At 45.4% G+C, this 20,064-nt stretch overlaps 1 protein-coding gene across 7 annotated transcripts; it reads left to right on the top strand.

The window, feature by feature from the left end:
- The first annotated feature begins 7,345 nt into the window (after positions 1-7,345).
- LOC120791945 (uncharacterized protein KIAA0895-like) lies at positions 7,346-19,699 on the top strand. Of its 7 annotated transcripts, XM_040130875.1 has the most exons (8): positions 7,346-7,597; positions 9,455-10,235; positions 10,336-10,479; positions 11,994-12,126; positions 14,125-14,430; positions 15,444-15,541; positions 16,527-16,736; positions 18,715-19,699. In XM_040130875.1, exons 2-7 carry the CDS (start codon positions 9,504-9,506, stop codon positions 16,686-16,688), a joined length of 1,575 nt encoding a protein of 524 aa, XP_039986809.1. In that variant the 5' UTR covers positions 7,346-7,597; positions 9,455-9,503; the 3' UTR covers positions 16,689-16,736; positions 18,715-19,699. The 7 variants fall into 7 exon arrangements, 6 of the variants coding, with proteins under 6 accessions (XP_039986809.1, XP_039986770.1, XP_039986760.1 ...); XR_005707765.1 differs by lacking the exons at positions 16,527-16,736; positions 18,715-19,699 and adding an exon at positions 14,931-15,100 and having other exon boundaries at positions 15,444-15,543; XM_040130836.1 differs by having other exon boundaries at positions 9,458-10,235; positions 16,527-19,699.
- The last annotated feature ends 365 nt before the right edge of the window (positions 19,700-20,064 follow it).

Below are 20,064 nucleotides of genomic sequence, written 5' to 3'. Positions count from 1 at the left end.
CTCCACCCCTGGGTTTGCAAGTGTGTGTTTTGCTTTTTTTTTTTTTGCCTCAAAGCCAATGAAAAGCTGAAAACCCTCCAGAGGCTTTGGGAGCTCAGCTCTTCTTAGCTGAGCTGTTGCTCCTTTTTCACATGTACGACACCTGTTTGTGTGTGTGTGTGTGTGTGTGTGTGTGTGTGTGTGTTGAAAGAGTGGGTGGGTGTTTGCAAAGGAGGAGTGGTTTATCAGTTCAGTGGAATTTATTAGAGTTACAGCCCATTTCTGTTTGAGGAGTGGTTTGTTGTTTTATACCTAATCTTTGACATTTTTTTGTTTTTTTTTGTTGTTGTTTTTTGACTTACATTCATGGGGACAGTTGTTGCCGTGCATGTTTTCTGGCACTCATCGACAACAGTGGATGAAATCCCTCATGATTAGTATACAGATCTCTTTACTTAAGTAAAACGATTAAAGATTTAGCCTCAAAATGTGCCTAAGGTATTAAAAGCGAATGTGCTACACATATTATTAGATCATTATTACAGAAGGGTTTTTGTGTAAACAGCATTATAATGCTATAGCTGGCTGAGGTGGGGCTAATTTAATTTTGTTTCCCCTCAGAAATGGTCTTTGGCGTCCGATGTGAACAGGTGGGTTTCCGTCCAAATGTAGCCCACGTTTCAACCGAGTCCCGGGAAATTCGGCCAAAGAAATATATGAATTAATCCACCGAGGTCAAATAGAATTATTAAGAGTTGGTTCGTCGAATTTTCCAGTCAGGTGCCATTAAAACGTTAAACCACCGCAGAAGAAAAAGGGCGCAGCAAAATGGTATGAAAAAAAAAAAGAGCGGCAGTCAAACCTCAGTCAAACCTCAGTCAAACCTCAAATGGCATACTTCCATCATGAAAACATGATGGAAGTATGATGTTTTTATTGTATGAATTTAAGTAAAGTTGCTCCACACAGATCCGATGTTTTCGTCTGCCGCCATTTTCTGTCTCTTCAGTGGACGTTTAGGTCACATGCTTCCTGTACGTCATCGCTTATTTGCAAAGTCCATTTTCATTGCACAAAACATTTAATTTTTTTTTTGTTTTTGCGATAATTCCAGAATCTATTCCGTTTCTCACGGATGCAGTGTTCCCCACACCGCTCGCACAGCTCCCCGCTGCGCCACGCTCTGGAAAAAGCGGGTGAGCGAAGCTATTTTTTTTTTTTTTTTCTTCGTCACACTGCTGGATCCAAGTTCGAGACCGAACTTACACACTCAAACCTTTTACCAGAAGTGGGGCAAAAATGTACACGGCCATGCTGTTCCCCAAATCGGAAGCGTTTTCTTATACTTTACTCCTTCTGCTTCATATGGTCGTTCATGTCTTTGAACTACGTTTACTCCTTCATATTCTTCCTTTACATTTAAACTTGATCTAGTTGCATTACTTCCACGATTAATGGAGAAGGCGTAGTGCTCCTTTGTGTTCGTAGTGACTGCAATTTTTATTTTATTGAGATTTTCCAGCCCCGTCCGCCTTTCCCCTCAGTGTGCAAATACATGTCGCCGGACACCAGTTGTACTTTATCACTGCCAGGTGTACGTCTTCTCAGCTCTGCTTTGATCCACACGGAGCCGTAACGTGTTATCATGCTGAACAGCTGGCGGGTTAAGACGCGCGTTATCAACTCGTGGGTGTTAACGTGGTGACGTGCGGCATTTTAGCCTCTGGTGCCTTATGGCTGTCTACATACGTTTGTGTACTTGTGGTCTGGGGATGTTTTCAATGGTTTGGAATTTTAAAAATCTGAAAGTTCAACATTTTGGGAAAAAACTAATTTTTGGTTTTCGGCAGGTAGTCTGGCTCTCTGCAAAAATCCACTCACCAGCACCGCTAAAGTTCGCTAGTTAACTCATTGTTTCTCATTTGTTTAATCCATACACAAGCATAAGTGTCAAAGCGATTTCATGGTGAACAGCGGCCGGGTGTCGTGACTTCCTGCTGGTTTCTGGCAGCCACTCAGTGATGACGAGTCCTGGTACGTGATGTTTTGAAGTTAGGAGTTACACTTACATTTCATTACTCAATTTTTGAAAAACTTGTGTGTGTGCGTGTGTGTGCGTGCTTTGCCAACGAAAGCCATTCCCTGTTAGGGAATTTTCTTTTGGGTTATGCAGCCGTGGGCCTTGATGTCTCAGGCGAAACCTTCTGAGAGGCACACCGTCTTCTCTCCTTGAGACGCTGGGCAGCCGTCTGAGAAAGCAGAGCCTCTCTGGTAAAAGTGAAGCAGAATTGCTGCAGTAGCCGAGGTCAAAGGAGATGGCTGCTTTTGCCTGCCTAGACGCCACAGACTGGGGTCTGCTGGAATCCACGGGCGGAGCCAGATGACAGTGGCTCCAGACCAGGACGCGCCGACGTTATGCTGAAGGCTACGTGCAACGTGATCTGAACTCACACGGGTATAAAACATTTCCCTGTTTACAGAATAGCGGACCGGTAGTCTCACTCCACAACCCGAGGAGGCCTTGAGCTCGACCATTTCTGGGCGTAAAGTATTTGCAGCATAATCTGTAGGGGTTAAAGGGCTGAGCAGGGGGGACCGAGCTTCAGGATGGAGACGGCATCATGCACATTAACCTGTATTGACAATTTCTCCAGTCTCCTTGGCCACGCTTCAGGAAATATTTTCAGCGCAAGACATCTTGGGCTCCTGAACACTTTCTTCACTGACCAGGCGACCAATAGTCACTCACAATGTGGGTTTTGTGAGATGTTTGTGGGCCGCTGTTGCGCAGACGTCATCCCGTGTGCAGAGGAAGCCCAGAGGCTGCATCTGGACTGGTCATTACGGTGGGACTCTTACGTTTTTTCATACGTTAGAGCAAAGGCTCGACTTTTTGAATAAATCAGATAAAGCTCTATCTAGTTGGGCTTCAAATGCATAGCTCGGTTATGCAAACCAGCCTTTCTGGTTTGTATGTCCTGTCACATTGGTATCTGAAGCAACACGTATAAACTATGCAAAATACGAGGAATTGTGTGGGCGCAGGGTTTCGGTTCAGGTACTCATAACACATGATATAAGATCAAGGAAATCTAGAGGTAAACAATAGAAAAGCCTTAGAGGGTATTGAGAGTCTTAGATTTCATTTACAAAGGTCTCGTTTACAGTTTTCTTGCCTCCATTATAGACTCATAACGGAGAAGCGTCCATTTTAGCAAAAACTTAAATGAACAAATTATTTATTTTTTCATTGGTGAATCTATTTTACCTGGGTCCAGGCATGAACGGATTATGAGACAATGGGCCTCCAACCCCTCCCATATAGGACCCCCAGATTGAAAGAGACACAAAAAGACATGTTTTGTGTCTCTTCATGGGAGTTTTGTGTCTATATTTTGTTGTTATATGTCTTTTCGTGGTCATTTTGTCTCTCTTTGTGTGGTTATTTTGTGTCTATTTTTACTCTACTTTTTGTCTTTGTAGTCCTTTGTGTGTAGTCATTCTCGTTTTGTGTCTCTTTATTGTCATTCTGTGTCTTTTGGCTGATCTCTGTGACTTTCAAGCAAGAAACATTAACACTTCACACTTCACACAGAGGCCAGGGGGGGGGCCAGGGGGCCCCGGGGCCCTCGGGCTTGAGCCCCACGGGCCTGATCGGTAATAGACAAATGGAACCAGGTCATGTAAACCAATTCATTATATTACTGGGAATTATTGTTATAGACACTTTGGAGGTACTGACAAAAATGATACATAAATGTCAATACTAAAGTATTGACTTGCATACTTCGCAGTATTAAAAAGGTTTTTAAAACTCTTTAACATCTAATTTGCTTTTTTTTTCCTGACAAAGGAAAGCTAAACGTCGATCCGAAGGCAGCCTTAGAAATACCATCACCTACGATTTCCCTAATCAATGAGGGGGGGAAAGGGGGGAGAAGGCCGGCTGAGGCGGACGCTTCTTGCCGCTTGTTGGTTTTATTTGGTTCAACTCGCCCGGTCACAAAGAGACACCGAGTGACCATTAGCTGGACACGGAGCGCTCACACACCGGGAAAAGGCTGTTTGATATTATTATTGTACATGAAGGGAATGTTTAAAAGGAAAAATTTCTACTCTGCAGGGCCACGAGGTGTGTGGTGCTGTCGTTTTATGTAAATACTGTATGTGTGCAAACCCTGAATATTTAAATTGTCACTGGATGATCTCTGCACTATCATAAAAATAACAACAGCAAGTTGTCACACATGCTGTAATGGAAAAAAACTGCCGCTAACGTGTCAGATTCCATGGTCCGTAGCTAAGCGTGCTTGCTGTTCCTGAAACTTATCGTGTAATCTATGATAAGGTTCTGTTTTTACTCTGACCAAGTGACTCTTCATTAAGTCTAAAAAAACAAGAACCAAAACAGGTTTTTATTGCTTGTTTTCCATCTTATTGTTAATTGTATGTGAGATATACGCTATGTCTGTAGGATTTTCACAGTACTTTAGCCTCCACATTTGGTTTGTTGTTATATACTCTATATAACCTTTATTTATCAGGTAATCTCGTCGAGAACAAGAGTTCTTATTCAAGAGGGAGGTGATTACAGCAGCGAGAGAAAAACAAACAAAAGCACGAAAGAAAACTCAGGGCACATTCAGGTTTTAAAATCATCTGTCATTTATTCAGTTTACGAGGGTCAAATGGCCTGGTGAGAAGGGTTTCTAATTTCAGAGTTGTTATACTAGTTTTTTCCCATCCAGTTTAGTGTTTGTCTGTTTTTTTTATTAAAAAGTGTCTCTCTTGCAGCGAGAGCCAACTACATTCATCCAACCAGTCCTGTGCCACGAGAAACTAAACAAAAGTTCTTTGAGAACAGGACTTGACACAAGAGCCAACACCTCTTTTTTAGACCGGTTTCTGATCCTTATTGTGGTTTCATCGGCGGTTAAGCCATGCCGATCACGACCCATCGGTCGTGTTATCCGATGACATTTAAACATCTACATGGCATGTAGAACACAGAAGAGGCTTGGATCGGCAGCTACTGCTACGGCCACGCATTTCGAGCTTGGCGTTCTGCCTCCGGCAGCATCAAGGGGTTAATGTCGACGCGTCTCTGGAAATAGAGAAAAAGGCAGGGAATGATGTGGTAGATGTGTCATAAAGTGAAGCTATGTACACTAAACAATACAACAGTAATGCAAAAAAAAAAATAATGGGATGCTCACAACATTGATAGAGTATGAAAGCTTAAAGACATTAAACACCATGACAACGTACAGAGAAGCTATGTAAAGCCATATAGAGATTCAAGTCAAGTAAAGTCAATTTCATTTATGTAGCAACCGAATCGTAACAGAGGTTATCTCAGGGCACTTTTCATATAGAGCAGGTCTGGACCGTGATCTTTATAATATCATTTATAGAGACCCAACAGCCCCCCATGAGCAAACACCCGGCGACAGTTGCGCGGGAAAATTCCCTTTGAACAAAGGAATTTAAATGGTATTCTGGATTTCACAGGGAGCCAGTGCAGTGACAGTTCCTGTCAGTACTTGCGCTGCAGCATCCTGGATCAGCTGGAGAGTATTTAGAGATTTGTTGGAGTGGCCCGATAACAATAACTCCAAAAATCCTGCCTTGAGGTAACAAAACAATGGAAGATACAGGATGTACCCGTTTAACGGGGTGAAACTGTACCATCACCCTCAGTGGCTGTGGTTCAGGTTCTGAGTGGAGGCAGGTGCATCTGAGTGCGCCTCCATTCTGCGGTCTACTTAGGCCACACGCAGCGCACCCCGCTGGCTCGCCCTCTTCTGTGTTTCTCTCTTTGCAGGCCAGGGTCTGCCTCAGGTCTTAATGCAGAGTTGAGCTTGGCGAGGGTTGAAGTGCGTTGCCAGCCTAAGTCCGTGGTGATGGCTCGGAGGGCTCTGGCGCCAACTGACGTTAGCCAGCATCTGGGACCGAGGTTGCAAAAGTCGTTGCGTGCCTAAAGTCTTCAAGGGCTAAGGATGTTTATGGTGTGTACACACTCATGCTGAAAGAGATCGGTTCCTCAATAGTTAACTAACGCATTTCGTTAATACTTCATTGGCTCAACGGAGGTTTCCTGACTCACGGAAGCCTGCTGTTGTGGCCCCTGTGCGCAAAGGCGGTGACCCTCTTCTTACCTCCGACTGCAGGCCCATCGGTATCTTACCCCCTAGTGTCAAAGGCATTTGAAAAACTGGTCCAGTCCAAGCAAATCACTGACCATCTTAACAATAGCTCCTGACACACCCAGTGTAATTTGGATTCAGTTGTAATCACTCAGCAGACACAGCCACCTGCTGCTTCATAGAAAAAGTTAAGGCGTCGATGGACAAAGGCGGCGTCTTGGGGGCCATGTTCCATGTTTTCGGCCTTACCAAATCCTACCTCTCGTTCCGCTCCCAACTCGTCAAAATCGTTAATTATCAATCCAAAGGTGTGTACGTGCCCACTACCCTGTCCTTGGACATTGTACTTTCTGTCCTTGAGTCAAATAAAAGTTTATATATGTGGTCAGATAAAACAAACCGCAAATTTTCCTAAAGGGGCTTTACGACTTAACAGTGGACAAGAACCATGAGGCGCCAGAACATCCAACACAAAGATAAATCACACGATACTGGGCCAAAGTTCTACCACATCAAACTGGGAAAAAAACATGTCTTTATGGATCTGGCTTTGGGACACTGACGTGATGAAACAGGAAAGAACTCTATTGTCTAAAATCATCGTATGCTGTAGCATAACTAGTTCTCCTCTGGGTAAAACTAACAGCCGGCAATTTGTCGTGCTTCATTTTTTCAACGTTTCTTTGTTCTGGTTAGAAAGACAGATGAATGAAATGCTGCATGAGAGGTTACAGAAGCTGGCGGAGCGGAGGCTAGACCAGTCCAGGACTTTTTTTTTTTCGTCATTCCTGATGTTTCATGTTTTTTTTTTCTTTTCTTTTTCCAGGAAAAAAATAAAGTTTGAAGAGGAGACTTGTTTGAAATCTGTTGCAATAATTTCATAACGTTTGAAGAGGAGATTTTGTCAAAAATTACTGTTTAATTTCATTAGTAAGGACGTGAAAATATGTTGTGAACGTGTATGTTTAGAATTACAGATATGGTATTGGTAAAATTGTTTTTAGATTAATTACATACATTTCATTTGGCTCATTTTTTTTTTAAATCAAATTTTTAGAAAGCACACAGTACATTTTACAAACATGTCTCGAATGGACGGAGTCAGTCGGTCACGGGGGGCACCCGGACCGGAGCACGACGGGGTCCCGTCCGATGCGCCCACCTCCCTTCCGGTGGTGCGTAACGACGCAGGGGGGAGCGTCATTGACGGCGGACCCGGCGTCTGTCCCGCGTCATATCTTCCAACTCGACCGCCGCTTCCTGGCCGGCCCAGGCAGCCGCCTCAGGCCCCGCTCCTCCCTGAACCGCTATCCGAAGATTATCATCAGTCACCAGCTAAACGAAAACCAACCCCCCCCCTCACACGCACAGCTCCTCCGCTCGGTCTGTGTGGAGCCGCGGCCGTCATGAGTGGATGAAGAGGCTGGAAACCCACGGAAATCCTCGGCAGAAGTCCCGGGACCCGCTGCCAGGTCGGTGCTTGAGTCGGGTTGTTGTCGGTAGTTGGGAGTCGGGGGGCCGAATCACGGTCCGCTCACTCCCGCTGTTTGCTCCCGGTGTCTCCGCGGATAATCCTCAGCAGCTCCCGTGGAGCCTCGGGTCACACATGATGGACCGAGCGGTTCTTGTTTTTCTTAACTGCCACTGCGATTTGCCGGTTTCATCGTTTTAGCCCAGACAGACACCCGGAGACCATTCGCCTCATCGGCAGCAGTTTTGATAATTGATTAATCGCTTAAGTCGTTTCTGGACCGTTGGCCAGACAAAGAGAGGCATTCGGAAATGTGGGGCTGGGATTAAAAACAGGCATTGGTCTGTGTTTTGTGACATTTTGTTGACTGATCGATGGATCGATTTTTCCGCGTGTTGATTACTCGCCACATGGAAAAAGATGGAAGCGGTTTGATGAAACGTGAAAAGTCCTAAGACGCACTGGATTCTGTTCCCTCGGCGAAAAGCCTCAGGACCTATTCAAGGTCTTACATTTCATTGACAGGGCTCTTGAGTTATTATTAATTCTTTTTTTTTTTGTCTGTGTTAGACGACAACATTAGCTACAACTATTGGCTGTCAGCAGACAGTCGCTTTGAATCTCACCACTTCCTAATGGACAAGTGTCGATTTTAAGCAAAAACGTAAATTAACAAATGAATTATTTATTTTTTAAATGTATTCATCCATCCATCAATTTTCTCCTGCTTATCTGGGTCCAGGATGGATGGACGGATGAATGGATGGATGGATGGACGGATGAATGGACGGATGAATGGATGGATGGATGGACGGATGAATGGATGGATGGATGGACAAATGGATGGATGGATGAATGGATGGATGGACGGATGAATGGATGGCTGGACGGATGAATAGATGGATGATCAGATGAATGGATGGATGGATGGACGAACAGATGGATGGATGGATGGATGGATGAATGGATGGACGAATGGATGGATGGATGGATGGATGGATGGACAGATGAATGGACGGATGAATGGATGGATGAATGGATGGATGGACAGATGGATGGATGGATGAATGGACGGACAGATGGCTGGACGGATGAATGGATGGCTGGATGGATGGACGGATGAATGGATGAATGGACGGATGGATGGATGGATGGATGGATGGACGGATGAATGGATGGATGAATGGATGGATGGATGGACGGATGAATGGACGGACAGATGGCTGGATGGATGGATGGATGGATGGATGGATGGATGGATGGATGGACGGATGGATGGACGGATGGATGGATGGATGGACGGATGGATGGACGGACAGATGGCTGGACGGATGAATGGATGGCTGGGATGAATGGATGGCTGGACGGATGAATGGATGGACGGATGAATGGATGGATGGACGGATGAATGGATGGCTGGATGGATGGACGGATGAATGGATGGATGGATGGATGGACGGATGAATGGACAGATGGAAGGACGGATGGATGGACAGATGGACGGACGGATGAATGGATGGATGAATGGATGGATGGACGAATGGATGGATGGACAGATGAATGGATGAATGGACAGATGGATGGATGGATGGATCTGTCGTAGTTGATATCCTAGCTCAACGGTGCAAATTTGTGATGAATCAAATTACGTAGACCCAAATAATATGAAACAGACCCGGGGCGTTTGGGATTCCCTGAGGGTCTGGGACCACTGGGCAGTTGCCCACTTTGTGTGATTGGTAATCCGACCTCGTGCTAATCTAGTTAATCAGCAGCAGAGAGTGACATCGTCCCCATTGTCTTCCTCCTTCACACACACCAGCATCAATAAGCAGTATACTTTAATCTGCTCTCTCAGCAGCGTCGGGGCCGGAGCGGGGGCAGCCTGAGGCGTAGCAGCCGTGGTGATGGTGTTGGACTCAGGTGAAGTCTTCATGGATCAGGTTGAGGGTGAAAGCGCCGGGAGCAGCAAGGAGCTGTTGGAGCCAGATGTCCGCGCAGATCCACCAAAAACCACCAGCAGCTCTGCTGCGACAACCAGACCGCTGACCAAGAAGAGCAATGTCGCTAAGAAGGAGAAGGTGTCCCAAAACGGACTCCCGGCTAAGTCGAACAGCAGCCAGGTAGAGAGGAGGTCGTCGTCCTTGAAAGGTGGGGCCACGCCCAGACCACCGCTCCGCCGTCCCCTCAGCCTGGAGATGACGCCCCAGCGCCTGCGAAGGTCTCAGGAGCAGATGGAGGACAGGCGGATCATGCAGCCTCCCTGGCGCAGCGGCCCCGCCGCCCCCTCTCCCCCGGCTCGCAGCCTGACCAGCCCCAGCCTGAGTGCAGGTGGCTGGATGCGCCGCAGTGAAAGCACCTGCTCGGTCAACTACTCCCTGGGGCTCCGGGCCAGCAAGGGGCAAATGCGACCTGCCACCTCCCTGCCACACATAGCTAAAGGGGCGGGGGCCACAACGCTGCCCAAGCCCTCCAGGCCCTGTCTGCTCGTCGCCCTCAGGCCTCTTAACTTGGAGCAGGAGAAGCAGGCTTTCTTTCAGTCCGACTACAAGTACGAACCTCAGTTCGAGTACGCCCAGCCGGAGCCGAGGAGCGTGCTGGAGAAGTACCGAGAGGGCTCGGGCCTCTTCCTCGAACAGGTACGTCAGGATCAGAGGCCTAAGAAGACCTCCACCTTCACATGATTATGACGACGACGATGATGATAATGATGACGACGATGTCTCTGTTTACCTGCAGGCTGTTGGAATCATGGAGTGCGTCCTGAGGAAGTTTGGCTCCTATGAGAACTTTGAGGAGGTGACGGGCGGCAACGTGCTCCCCAAAAGTCAGGTCTGGGCCGCCGTACGCAAATACCTGCAGAAAGAAGGCTGTGTGGGAGAGGTGAGTGCAGCGCTCACAAATCATTTAGTGGCCGCGCAGGTTAGCTGAGCAATCATTTCCTGTGTAAAACGATAATGAAAAATGATAATAAATGCCTGTCGTAAGTTAACCCTGATGTGTTCAATGTGGCCAGAAACCTAAAGAATGATGTGGGGAAAGAATCTGATCTTAATATCTGAGAAGCACGCGTTGTTTTGAACTCCCAGTACTCATACGATGTGCTGGCGCTTTGCAGAATGTGCAGACAGAAAGATATTTACACCAGCAGGCCATGCGGAGCCACCCAACTAATAACTGCACCTAACTTCAGCCAGCGGTGGAAAGATACTCAGTACATTTACCATACTCAAGTACAGTTATAAGGTACTTGCACTTTACTTGAGTATTTCCATTATTATCCGTTACTCCGATACTTCTACTTCCCTACATGTGTTTAACAGATTAAACCAGTGGCTCTCGACCTTTTTGGCTCATGTCATCTTATCTAAAATGTGTGCTGTGCAATTGCGTCTCCTTGTCACGTTTCTGATGTCTACGCAGTTCAACTCCAAAACTCGATAAGCGTTTATATTATCGAATATCTCACAACAAACAAAGATTAGAGAAAAGGTCCCAAACATCACATTTGTGTGTGTTTTTTTTTTTTTTTTCTTATTTCGTCTCCCATTAATCACCTCACGACTCTTCAGATATATCTTGTGACCCTCTTTGAGGGGCCCGACCCTTTGGTTGGGAACCACTGTTCCAGTATAAACAACCGTAAAATGAAGAAGTGACGCTTCAATATTCACAATCTAATACCGTTAGATATAATAACATGTCAGTCGCAGGGGACGTTTTTCTGTTGCCTTTCATACTTTGAGCTAAATGCAGAATAATATCCTTGCTGTTGTGTACTTGTGTAGGCTTATACATACAATACACACAGTGTGTATTTATGTATGTATATATATATATGTATTTATGTATGTATATATATATATGTATTTATGTATGTATATATATCTCAGTTGTACTGCTTATCTGGTTTTACTTACCCCATTTACTCAATTTTTTACTTTTTTTTTTAACTATTTGACAAACTCCGATCTCTTTTTCTGCACTTAAATTCATTTCTGCACTAAACACTTCAAGTGTTTTTGTCTTTCTGGGTCCTGTTTTGATGTGATGTTTAATAGTTGACCGACAATTAAATAAACTTGAACTAAACTGAACAACCACCTGGGAACTTGGGAAAATGTGAAGTGACACAGCAACTGTCCCGTGAGATGTCCGTAGTGTGCGTAGGTGACTATTTTCCTAAGGTGGATAATGTTTACTTGGACTGTCAGTCAGCACAGGATGACCAGTTCAGTCAGAATGAACTGTCTTGCACAAAAAAAAACTGGGCAAAAAGCAAACAAGGATATTGAGGAGAATTAATTAAAGCTAAACCACCAGAAATGATGACGACGGCGATGATGATGACATCTGTGTGTGTGTGTGTGTGTGTGTGTGTGTGTTTGTGTGTTCAGGTTGTGGTGCGCCTGTCCGACGAGCTTCTGTCTCAGGCCGTGATGGTGGTGGAGAGCTGCCGTCCCACTCTGACCATCAACCTGGCCGGGGCTCGGCAGCACTGGCTGGAGGGGATGCTGAGACATGAGATAGGTACACGCTGCAGCTCGCAGTCACCTCACACACCGGGATAAGCCACGGGCCTGATACCGAAAAAGCTTCAGCTTGTGTTTCTTGAAGTGCTTCATGGTGGATTTCAAGGGGTCTGCTTTGGATCATGGTCCCGTTGTAGAAACGGGCGTCTTTTCAGTTTCACTTTCACGACCGACTGCAAAACATCTGCAGCAGAATATTTCCACCCCCATGTCACCTGGAAAGGTGTTCTTGTCATCAAATGCTGCCTTTTGTCTTTTCTTTTTTTTTTCTCTTTTCTCCAAACAAACCTTTTGGTGATTGTGGCCAAAAAGTTCAGTTTGACCTGCTTCCAGATTTTGTCCTGACTGCCACAGTTTCCCTTCACTGCCAGTTCTTAATGACGTTGCAGCCCGTGGACATTTCGAGCTGGAAGCTCTCTGATATCTTTTTATAGCCTCCCCTGCTTTGTAACGTCAGTCGGCTTCATCCTCGGATCCACAGTCAGCCGCTGGGAGCAGCCCACGGTTGTTGAGTGTCAGCACAAGGTTTGAGGAGGCAGAGAGTGAATCATCCGCTGACTATTCCTACTCACAGCTCCTCACTTCCTCACAAGTCCTAACAAGTTCATGAGGTTCTGAGCGTTTTATAGGCAGAAGGGGAATATAAGTCATGCGCCCAAACTTTTGAAGACAACTGAGTATAGATAGACCAAACAAGACCTAGAGTCTACAGACGCGCTCGCATCTGTGAGGTTGTGCTGTTCATTGTAAAGAGAACCAAACTATACGACGGATTAAAAGTGTAGGTCCACTGTTTGTCCATGATCCTCAGTGGTAATTTTGCACCCTGCTTGTTCGAACAGTCCATCCATCACATGATCTTTTAAGCAAAACAAAACCCCAGGGTCATATGATACTACACAACAGTTTCAAGCCCACAGACAGGTGAGCCAGCTGTGCAGCCCGAAGCCAGTTGAGGTGTCACCTCTGAGGGTAGGATTTCAGGTTTCCTCGGCACCTCCTCCTTTTGTATTTCTTACTTGCTCCCCAAAGGGGAGGTAATATGACACAAGAGAGCAAGACAGTTAAGCCGTGTGAGGCTTGGGATCACCCTGTGCACTTACTTTTGTGCACTTTTGCTCTGGGGCTGTTTTTTTTTTTTTTTTTTTTCGTGGTTTGGTTTTCATGGTTTTTTAACTGGAACTCAGACCCTGAACCGATGCACCGATGGTGACTGGGAGCAAAAATCTGCAGCGTCTGAGAGTGGAGGCTGTTGACACAGCAGATTAATACCAACTATCAACTATCACACACGTTATATAATGTTACATAGCATAATATTAGGGGTTTTTATTTTCACTGCAGTCCAGTCAGTAATTGTTGAGATATTTCAGTATGGACCAAAGTGGTGGACCGAATGATATTTCTATGCCAGTAGCCAAAAAAAAAAGACCCAAAACAAAACTGAACAACAAATCAAAGAAACACCAAAACCCGACATTTGCTGTTTCCATATTCTATCAATCAGATTTTAGCTTCATACCTGCTACTGCAGCAGCCTGGCGCTAGGGACGGTAATGTCGCCTTTGTTGGTTTGTCCGTCCATCAGACTGAATATCTCAGCAACTATTGGATGGATTGCTATGAAATTTTGTTCAAACATTAGTTTTTCCCCAGAAGATGAATCCTACTGACTTTAGCGATCCCCTGAGTGAAATGTCTCAACATTTATTGGATGGTTGACCATGAAAGATTTGGTCCAGATATCGATGTTTCCCTCGGGAGGAGTCGTAGGGGATCCTGCTGGAGTAGACTGGAATATGTGGAACTGACACCTCACTGTGTGTTGGTCCAATCAGTGTGTTGGTCCTCAGGAAAAAAATGCCCCACACACAGCATCAGTAAATAGGCCCAGAGCCGCAAAATACATCAAGTCGCAAAAAGGTGTTAAGGTGTTTGCTCGTAGACATAAATGTAGTTGTCGCTTTGATTGATTGATTGTTAGTCCTCTCCGCAGGCACGCATTATCTGCGAGGCGTCAACAACAACCTGCAGCCGTGGGCCACCACAGAGGGCAGGAAGCAGTTCGGCCTGAAACCAGCCAATCCCACGGAGGAGGGCCTGGCCAGCCTGCACAGCGTGCTGCTGAGGAAGCAGCCCTACCTTTGGCGCGCGGCCCTGCTGTACTACACGGTGTACCACGCCACCAGCATGAGCTTCAGCCAGCTCTTCAGCCACATCGCCCGCTTCGTCACGGACCCGGATGTCCGCTGGGAGTACTGTCTGAGAGCCAAGAGGGGACAGACGGACACTTCGCAGCACGGTGAACACACGCACCATCAACACGGTTGATAACGTTGCGATCAACACAATGTTATCAAAGAGTCAATTCAGTTACAGTACTGTGCAAACATGTTAGGCACTGAAAATACTCAAGATAAAATCAGTGAACTTCATCCAAAGTGCAGTTGAGAGGAAAAAAACCTAAATCAGATCAGTATTTGCTGTGACCCCCCCTTTGCTTTTAAAACAGCACCAGCTCTCCTTAATTCACCTGCGCACGGTTTTCTCAGTCACTTGGCAGGTAGGTGGTTCGAAGCATCTCGGGGAACCTGCCACAGCTCTTCATGGCAGAGCTGTTTCGTTGAATTGCAATAGATTTTTTACACGTGTACCTAATAAAGAGGCCACTGAGTGTGTTTATATCAGTCTGACAAATAATACATTATTATGAAATAGATTAGTGGTTGTCCGTGAAATAAAACTTAAGAGATGCTTCGTAAATTGTGGTCTTATTAAAGCTGGAGTTTTTGACCCTTGTAGCTATGGAGATGTCCGTGCACGTGCACGCAAGAAAACATGGATGTAAACAATGCAGGATTTGAAACACCTCAGCTGTTTTATGAGGAACCAAAATGCACTCGCCCGTAGACCGTGTTGCCTGAGAGGTGAGACTGGGGTGAGGGAAGTCCAAAAAGCGCCCAGTGATGCTCGTAAGTAGTAACTTGAAGAAATTCATAGTTTTGAGCCCTTTTTAAAAAATTTTAATCAGCTCCTCTTTTCTCTAATCATGATTATAACAGCAGGACATTAAGAAGAGTCTTTTTTATTAAGAGAGATTCTTAGTGAGTAAATCAAACAAACCGTAAAAGTAAGAGGGCCATAAACACACACACACACACACACACACACACACACACACACACACACACACACACACACACACACACACACACACACACACACACACCATGAACAGTGACCACACTTACACTGGAGGAGATGTGCACTGCGTTTATTTTTATTCTCCCTGTTTGTTGTGTGTTTCTGTCTCAGGCTGCTTCAGTAAAGATCAGGTTTATCTGGACGGAATCCTGCGGATTCTTCGGCATCGAAGGTCCATCGACTTCAAGATGTTGACTTCTCTGGGCAAGGTCAGTTTTTCCTTCATTCAGACAAGATCCTGCATTGCCACCGCGGAGCAAAGATAAGCAGCAAGCAAACGTCAGCTCTACAGAACCGTTCAAAACCAGAGCTACGAGGTGCAAATGAAAATAAAATAGTGCTATGAAGCGCAACTGGAATTTTCAGACAAGAGGAGGAATAAAACAAAAAAACAAAACTTAAAAACATTAGGGTATCAAGTTTAAAAAATGCCAATTAAATCATATAGATGCAGGTTTAGAAGTATTATGAACAAAATACAGACATTGCTACAAATTCAAATTAAAGAAAAAAAAAAGAAAAAAGGAAGAAAAAAAAGGGGCAAAAGTACAGAAAGTACTTTTGCAAAACCAACAATCTGACAAAACCTCGCCCACTTCAAGCCGCAATTGTCCAGCTCTGTGGTGTAGGGATGGAAGGATCAGTCCCCAAAGTATCGATATTACCAATACGAAGTCTCGTTTTGACTATCGATTCTATCGTCCATTAGGATCGATGCAAAAAAAACCTAAAAGTTCCATCATGCTAAATCGGAGAATTCACATATTGATCATTTGTTCTTTACCATTTAATGCTGTCTTGTCTTTAAACGTGCGTGTGATTAAGTCATTTTGAAAAAAGCCTCATGTGACGGTCATTAAAATGTCTTGATGATGCATTCACTTCATACATCTTGACATTTGTCTCCCACAGTAAATTAGCTGCTTTTAACAATTCAGTGTATCAGTATCAGTATTGATATTGGTTATCCTACCCCTGGTATCACTTGGTATTGGATCTAAACCAAATGTCCGGGTACTGCCCACACCTGCTGCGGAGGTGAGAGAGGAGACGCGGTTTGTCCCTCGTCTTCCTGGAGAAAAGCCGCCTCCCCCACGTTGAGACCATACAACGCGTCGTACGAACTAGTTCTGTCCTAGCGTAACCCGACCCTCCCGCGAGTCCACTGATAAGCCCTCTCATTTACCTCTGCAGGTGTCTTACGAAGACGTGGAGAGGCTGCGACACCTGGCGGTGCTCCCCAGGACCAGAATCCCACACTTCATGCGAGACCGGGAGCGGTACCTGCAACACCTGGATCACATCGTCGCCGTCAACGAGCTGGACGATTCAACGCTGCAACATCTGCTGCCCTGAGCGTCCCCTGCACCATCTGAAGCCAAGAAGAAGAACTGGAGGATGCTGGTACAATGGCCGTATCATGTGGTTCCCTGAATATCATTTAAATGATCCAGTATTATCGATGCTTTAACTGAGCGTTTTTTTGTTTTGTTTGTGTTTTGGTAAAACTTGATTGATACGAACAAAAGGGACGTACACACTAACACCTCTATCTACATTTTCACTTTTGTCCAGTGCATGTCTACGTGGCTTTTTCACAGAGCCGAGTACAGTTCAACTGCCCCCCTTTCCCCCCGCCCCCTGCCCCGCCTCGCCTTTACTCCCACTATGAAGTTACCTCAATACTGCAACTCTACGATGTAACCGACATTATATATGTAGACTCATACATAACCACTGCACCCAACGCCTGTACAGGACACCGCTAACATGTCATGTACAGATTTAAACATTCATAATCACATGCTTTATTTATGCAATTATTTAAGTTTTTTTACTTTGAGAGAACAGACTGAATGTTTCTGGTATTAGCTTTATACCTTCTTTTTAGACATTTTTTATGCCTTAGATTGTCTGCATTTTAAAAAAAGGACACCAAGGACACATCATTTCAAAACCCTGGGGAAGTGGAAGCTGAGGCCATGAATCTTTAAATTATCAAGTGCCAGTGGACTCAGTCAAATATTAAAATATTCCCCAGGGAGGTCTTAAAATATCAGTGTTATTAAGAAGATAAATCAGCTGTGTTGTTTCTGTCTTAACTGTGTCCTTGGTGGTCTTTGGATATCAGTATATGCTACTGTGATGTGACCCGTCCCCGAGCTCCCACCTCTGCGCTGCGACCAAACTTTCTTTTGCGACGTTGAAGGAGTGGTTCGATGTCCTGGGAAACAAGCTCGTTATCGTTCTTCCGGGAACGTTAGATGGGGAGATCGGTACCGCTCTCATGCATGTACGTTCAAGTGTGTAGCTGGAGCCAGCATACAGCTCAGCTCTGTCCGAAATGTAAGAAGGAAAATCTTTGGGGGGGGTACGTTAACCTTTGTGGGGCTCATAAAATGTGCCAGTGACGGTTATCATTTCTGCTTTAAGCTTTTGTTTACGTCAAGGACTCGCGCCACGTTCCGTTTACCTCGGAAGTCGGGGCTTGGGTCGTTCGTCGCACCCAAGTTGACCGCGTTCCAGTGCAAAGGCCGGAAAACCAAGATGGACGCACTTGTCATCGTTAGCAAAACCGGTTGATACCAACGCAATACGCTGTATTTCGCGCAGCGCGTACAGACACCGTGGCAACATGTCCACAGAGAGGGGTCGGACAGCACCGTGTGTACGACTGATTTCATGAGACACAGATAAGACGGAAGTGGCAATAAACAGGAAATTACCACCACATTCACTACTGCTGATGCACGGAGCAGCCATCTTGGATTTTGAGGTCGGGGTTGGCGAGGTTCTTCCGACTTTCCGAGTCCGAAATCCGAATTCGTGGGGCGTTCCAAATTCCGACCTCCCAGTTCTCCCAGAATCTTCACTGTAAAGTTCTGTGCGAGAACAGAAAGCTTGACAGCCTTAGCCAATATTCAGTTCCCGCACGTAAGTCCCTGCAAAATGGCCAATTTTCGACTTTACATCTCGGACAGAGGCGGGCTAAGAGCTTCCCGCTGTTTTCAGTCTTTATGCTAAGCTAATGGCTGATACGAGACCGGTATTTTCTCATCTAAACTGTTTCCCAAAATGTCGAACTGTTCCTTTAACCGGTAGATGAAGTGCCCCAGTGGCTTCGTTACTACACTGTTGGGCTTTTTGTGACGCAGCCGGACTCAGCCAGTTATCGTCCAGCCTCACCCCAGACACGAGTCACTGGCTGAGGAGGAGGCTGGGGCGACGTGGGCGTGCCTTCGATGGGTGTAGAGCTCATCAGCTGTTGCTAGCCGTGTGTTTGTAGGCTGCTTTTTACCGTGTTTGACACTTACAACCTGCAGATGTCAGTCAGGGCATTCATTTTGGGCCACGTCGTGTGTGTGTGTGTGTGTGTGAGCAGAAGCAGCACCGACGGACTGAAAAACCAGGTCGGAGCAGAACAGGATGTGGGCTGAACAGCATCGCAGCCAGTTCAGTAGTCCCAGTTTTTAACTCAAACACTCAACCAAAATGTAAACTTCACTTCTATGATGCATTTTAAATACTTGGATTTGAAAGGTTAATATGTAACTGAAATTTACTCTGCTGTGTTTACAATTTTAGCCATTTGGTAAGCAGATACATTTTAAATTCGAGCAGGCTGGCGTCTGCTGACCTCGTCAACCTCAGCCCAGATTCGCCTAAACGAATGCACCTATTTGTAAACGCACGAATGTTGCACAAGTGTTTTGTGTTCTGGAAAACACCTTGAATTTCCAGTTTATTTATTAAAAAGTACACACACTTAACGAGCTCTCTGGTTGGTTTCATGATGCACCAAAACGAGCACCGACGACCTGGAAAGAACGGAGTTCATTTGACTACAGAACTTGTTTGAGAATCATCACATTTTTAAGTTTGCGTCAGCATCAAAGTAAAACAGCCACAGTTGTCTGTACATCCAGTGGTACATTGCAAAGACGAACTGCTAATCTCTCATTGGGCGTTCATTTAATAGGGCCAATTTGCAAAAACGTAAACAGGAGGCGGCTTCGAAGATTGGCCTCAAGTTGTAGCCCAGTTGTGCAGCAGTCGCATGGATGGATTAGTGAACGGGCCTACCAGGCACAGCCCCAGGGGCCCAAAAGTTCAGAGGGGCCCCTGTGTGAAGTGACTGTTTATTGGAAAGTCAATGAGACGACTACAAAACAGATACACAAAACAAGAAAGAACAGAGGCAGGAGAGCCACGAAGCGAAACGAGTACGACTTGACAAAATGTCAGAGGCAGAAAACAAATACAAAACAACCAGATATGGATGCAAAATCACCACTAAGTGTCTCTCTCAATCTGTGGGTTTATGTAAGAAGGGTGGGGGGCCTTTCACATGTCTGTGTCCAGGGGCCCATTGTCTCATAATCCATCCATGAGTAGTTGTCTTAATGTTGAGACCGGTGCTACACCGGGACAATGTGTGATCGTACATAGTTTAGCAGAAAACTAATATATTGATATTTGCAGTTTTGAGTAGAGCACAGATCCAGCTTTTCCTCTCCCCATACCAGTCCCAGTCCCCCCCAAAATTTAAAATGTTTATGAATATAATGTCTGGTATCAGAAAAACTGAATTTTATAATCACACTGATCAAGAAAAGGTATTTATTATTGATCGGTCACATTATGTCCAATACCCAGTCCACGTAGTAAGGTCAGAATCTGGCACCATACCTATCCAGAGTATCGGATCTGAGCCTGGACAACAGTCATGTAA

Source organism: Xiphias gladius, chromosome 1 (assembly GCF_016859285.1).
Source record: "Xiphias gladius isolate SHS-SW01 ecotype Sanya breed wild chromosome 1, ASM1685928v1, whole genome shotgun sequence".
NCBI classification, from domain to species: Eukaryota; Metazoa; Chordata; class Actinopteri; order Istiophoriformes; family Xiphiidae; genus Xiphias; species Xiphias gladius.
The sequence above is the reverse complement of the archived record's forward strand: the minus strand, read 5'-3'. Positions and strand labels throughout refer to the sequence as shown.

Excerpts from the sequence above, each read along its gene's own strand:
- LOC120791945 (XM_040130836.1), top strand. The coding sequence starts at position 9,504 with ATGGTGTTGGACTCAGGTGAAGTCTTCATGGATCAGGTTGAGGGTGAA. Across the intron at positions 10,236-10,335 it reads CGGGCCTCTTCCTCGAACAG|GCTGTTGGAATCATGGAGTG; the intron begins GTACGTCAGGAT and ends GTTTACCTGCAG. Across the intron at positions 15,542-16,526 it reads TGTTGACTTCTCTGGGCAAG|GTGTCTTACGAAGACGTGGA; the intron begins GTCAGTTTTTCC and ends TTACCTCTGCAG.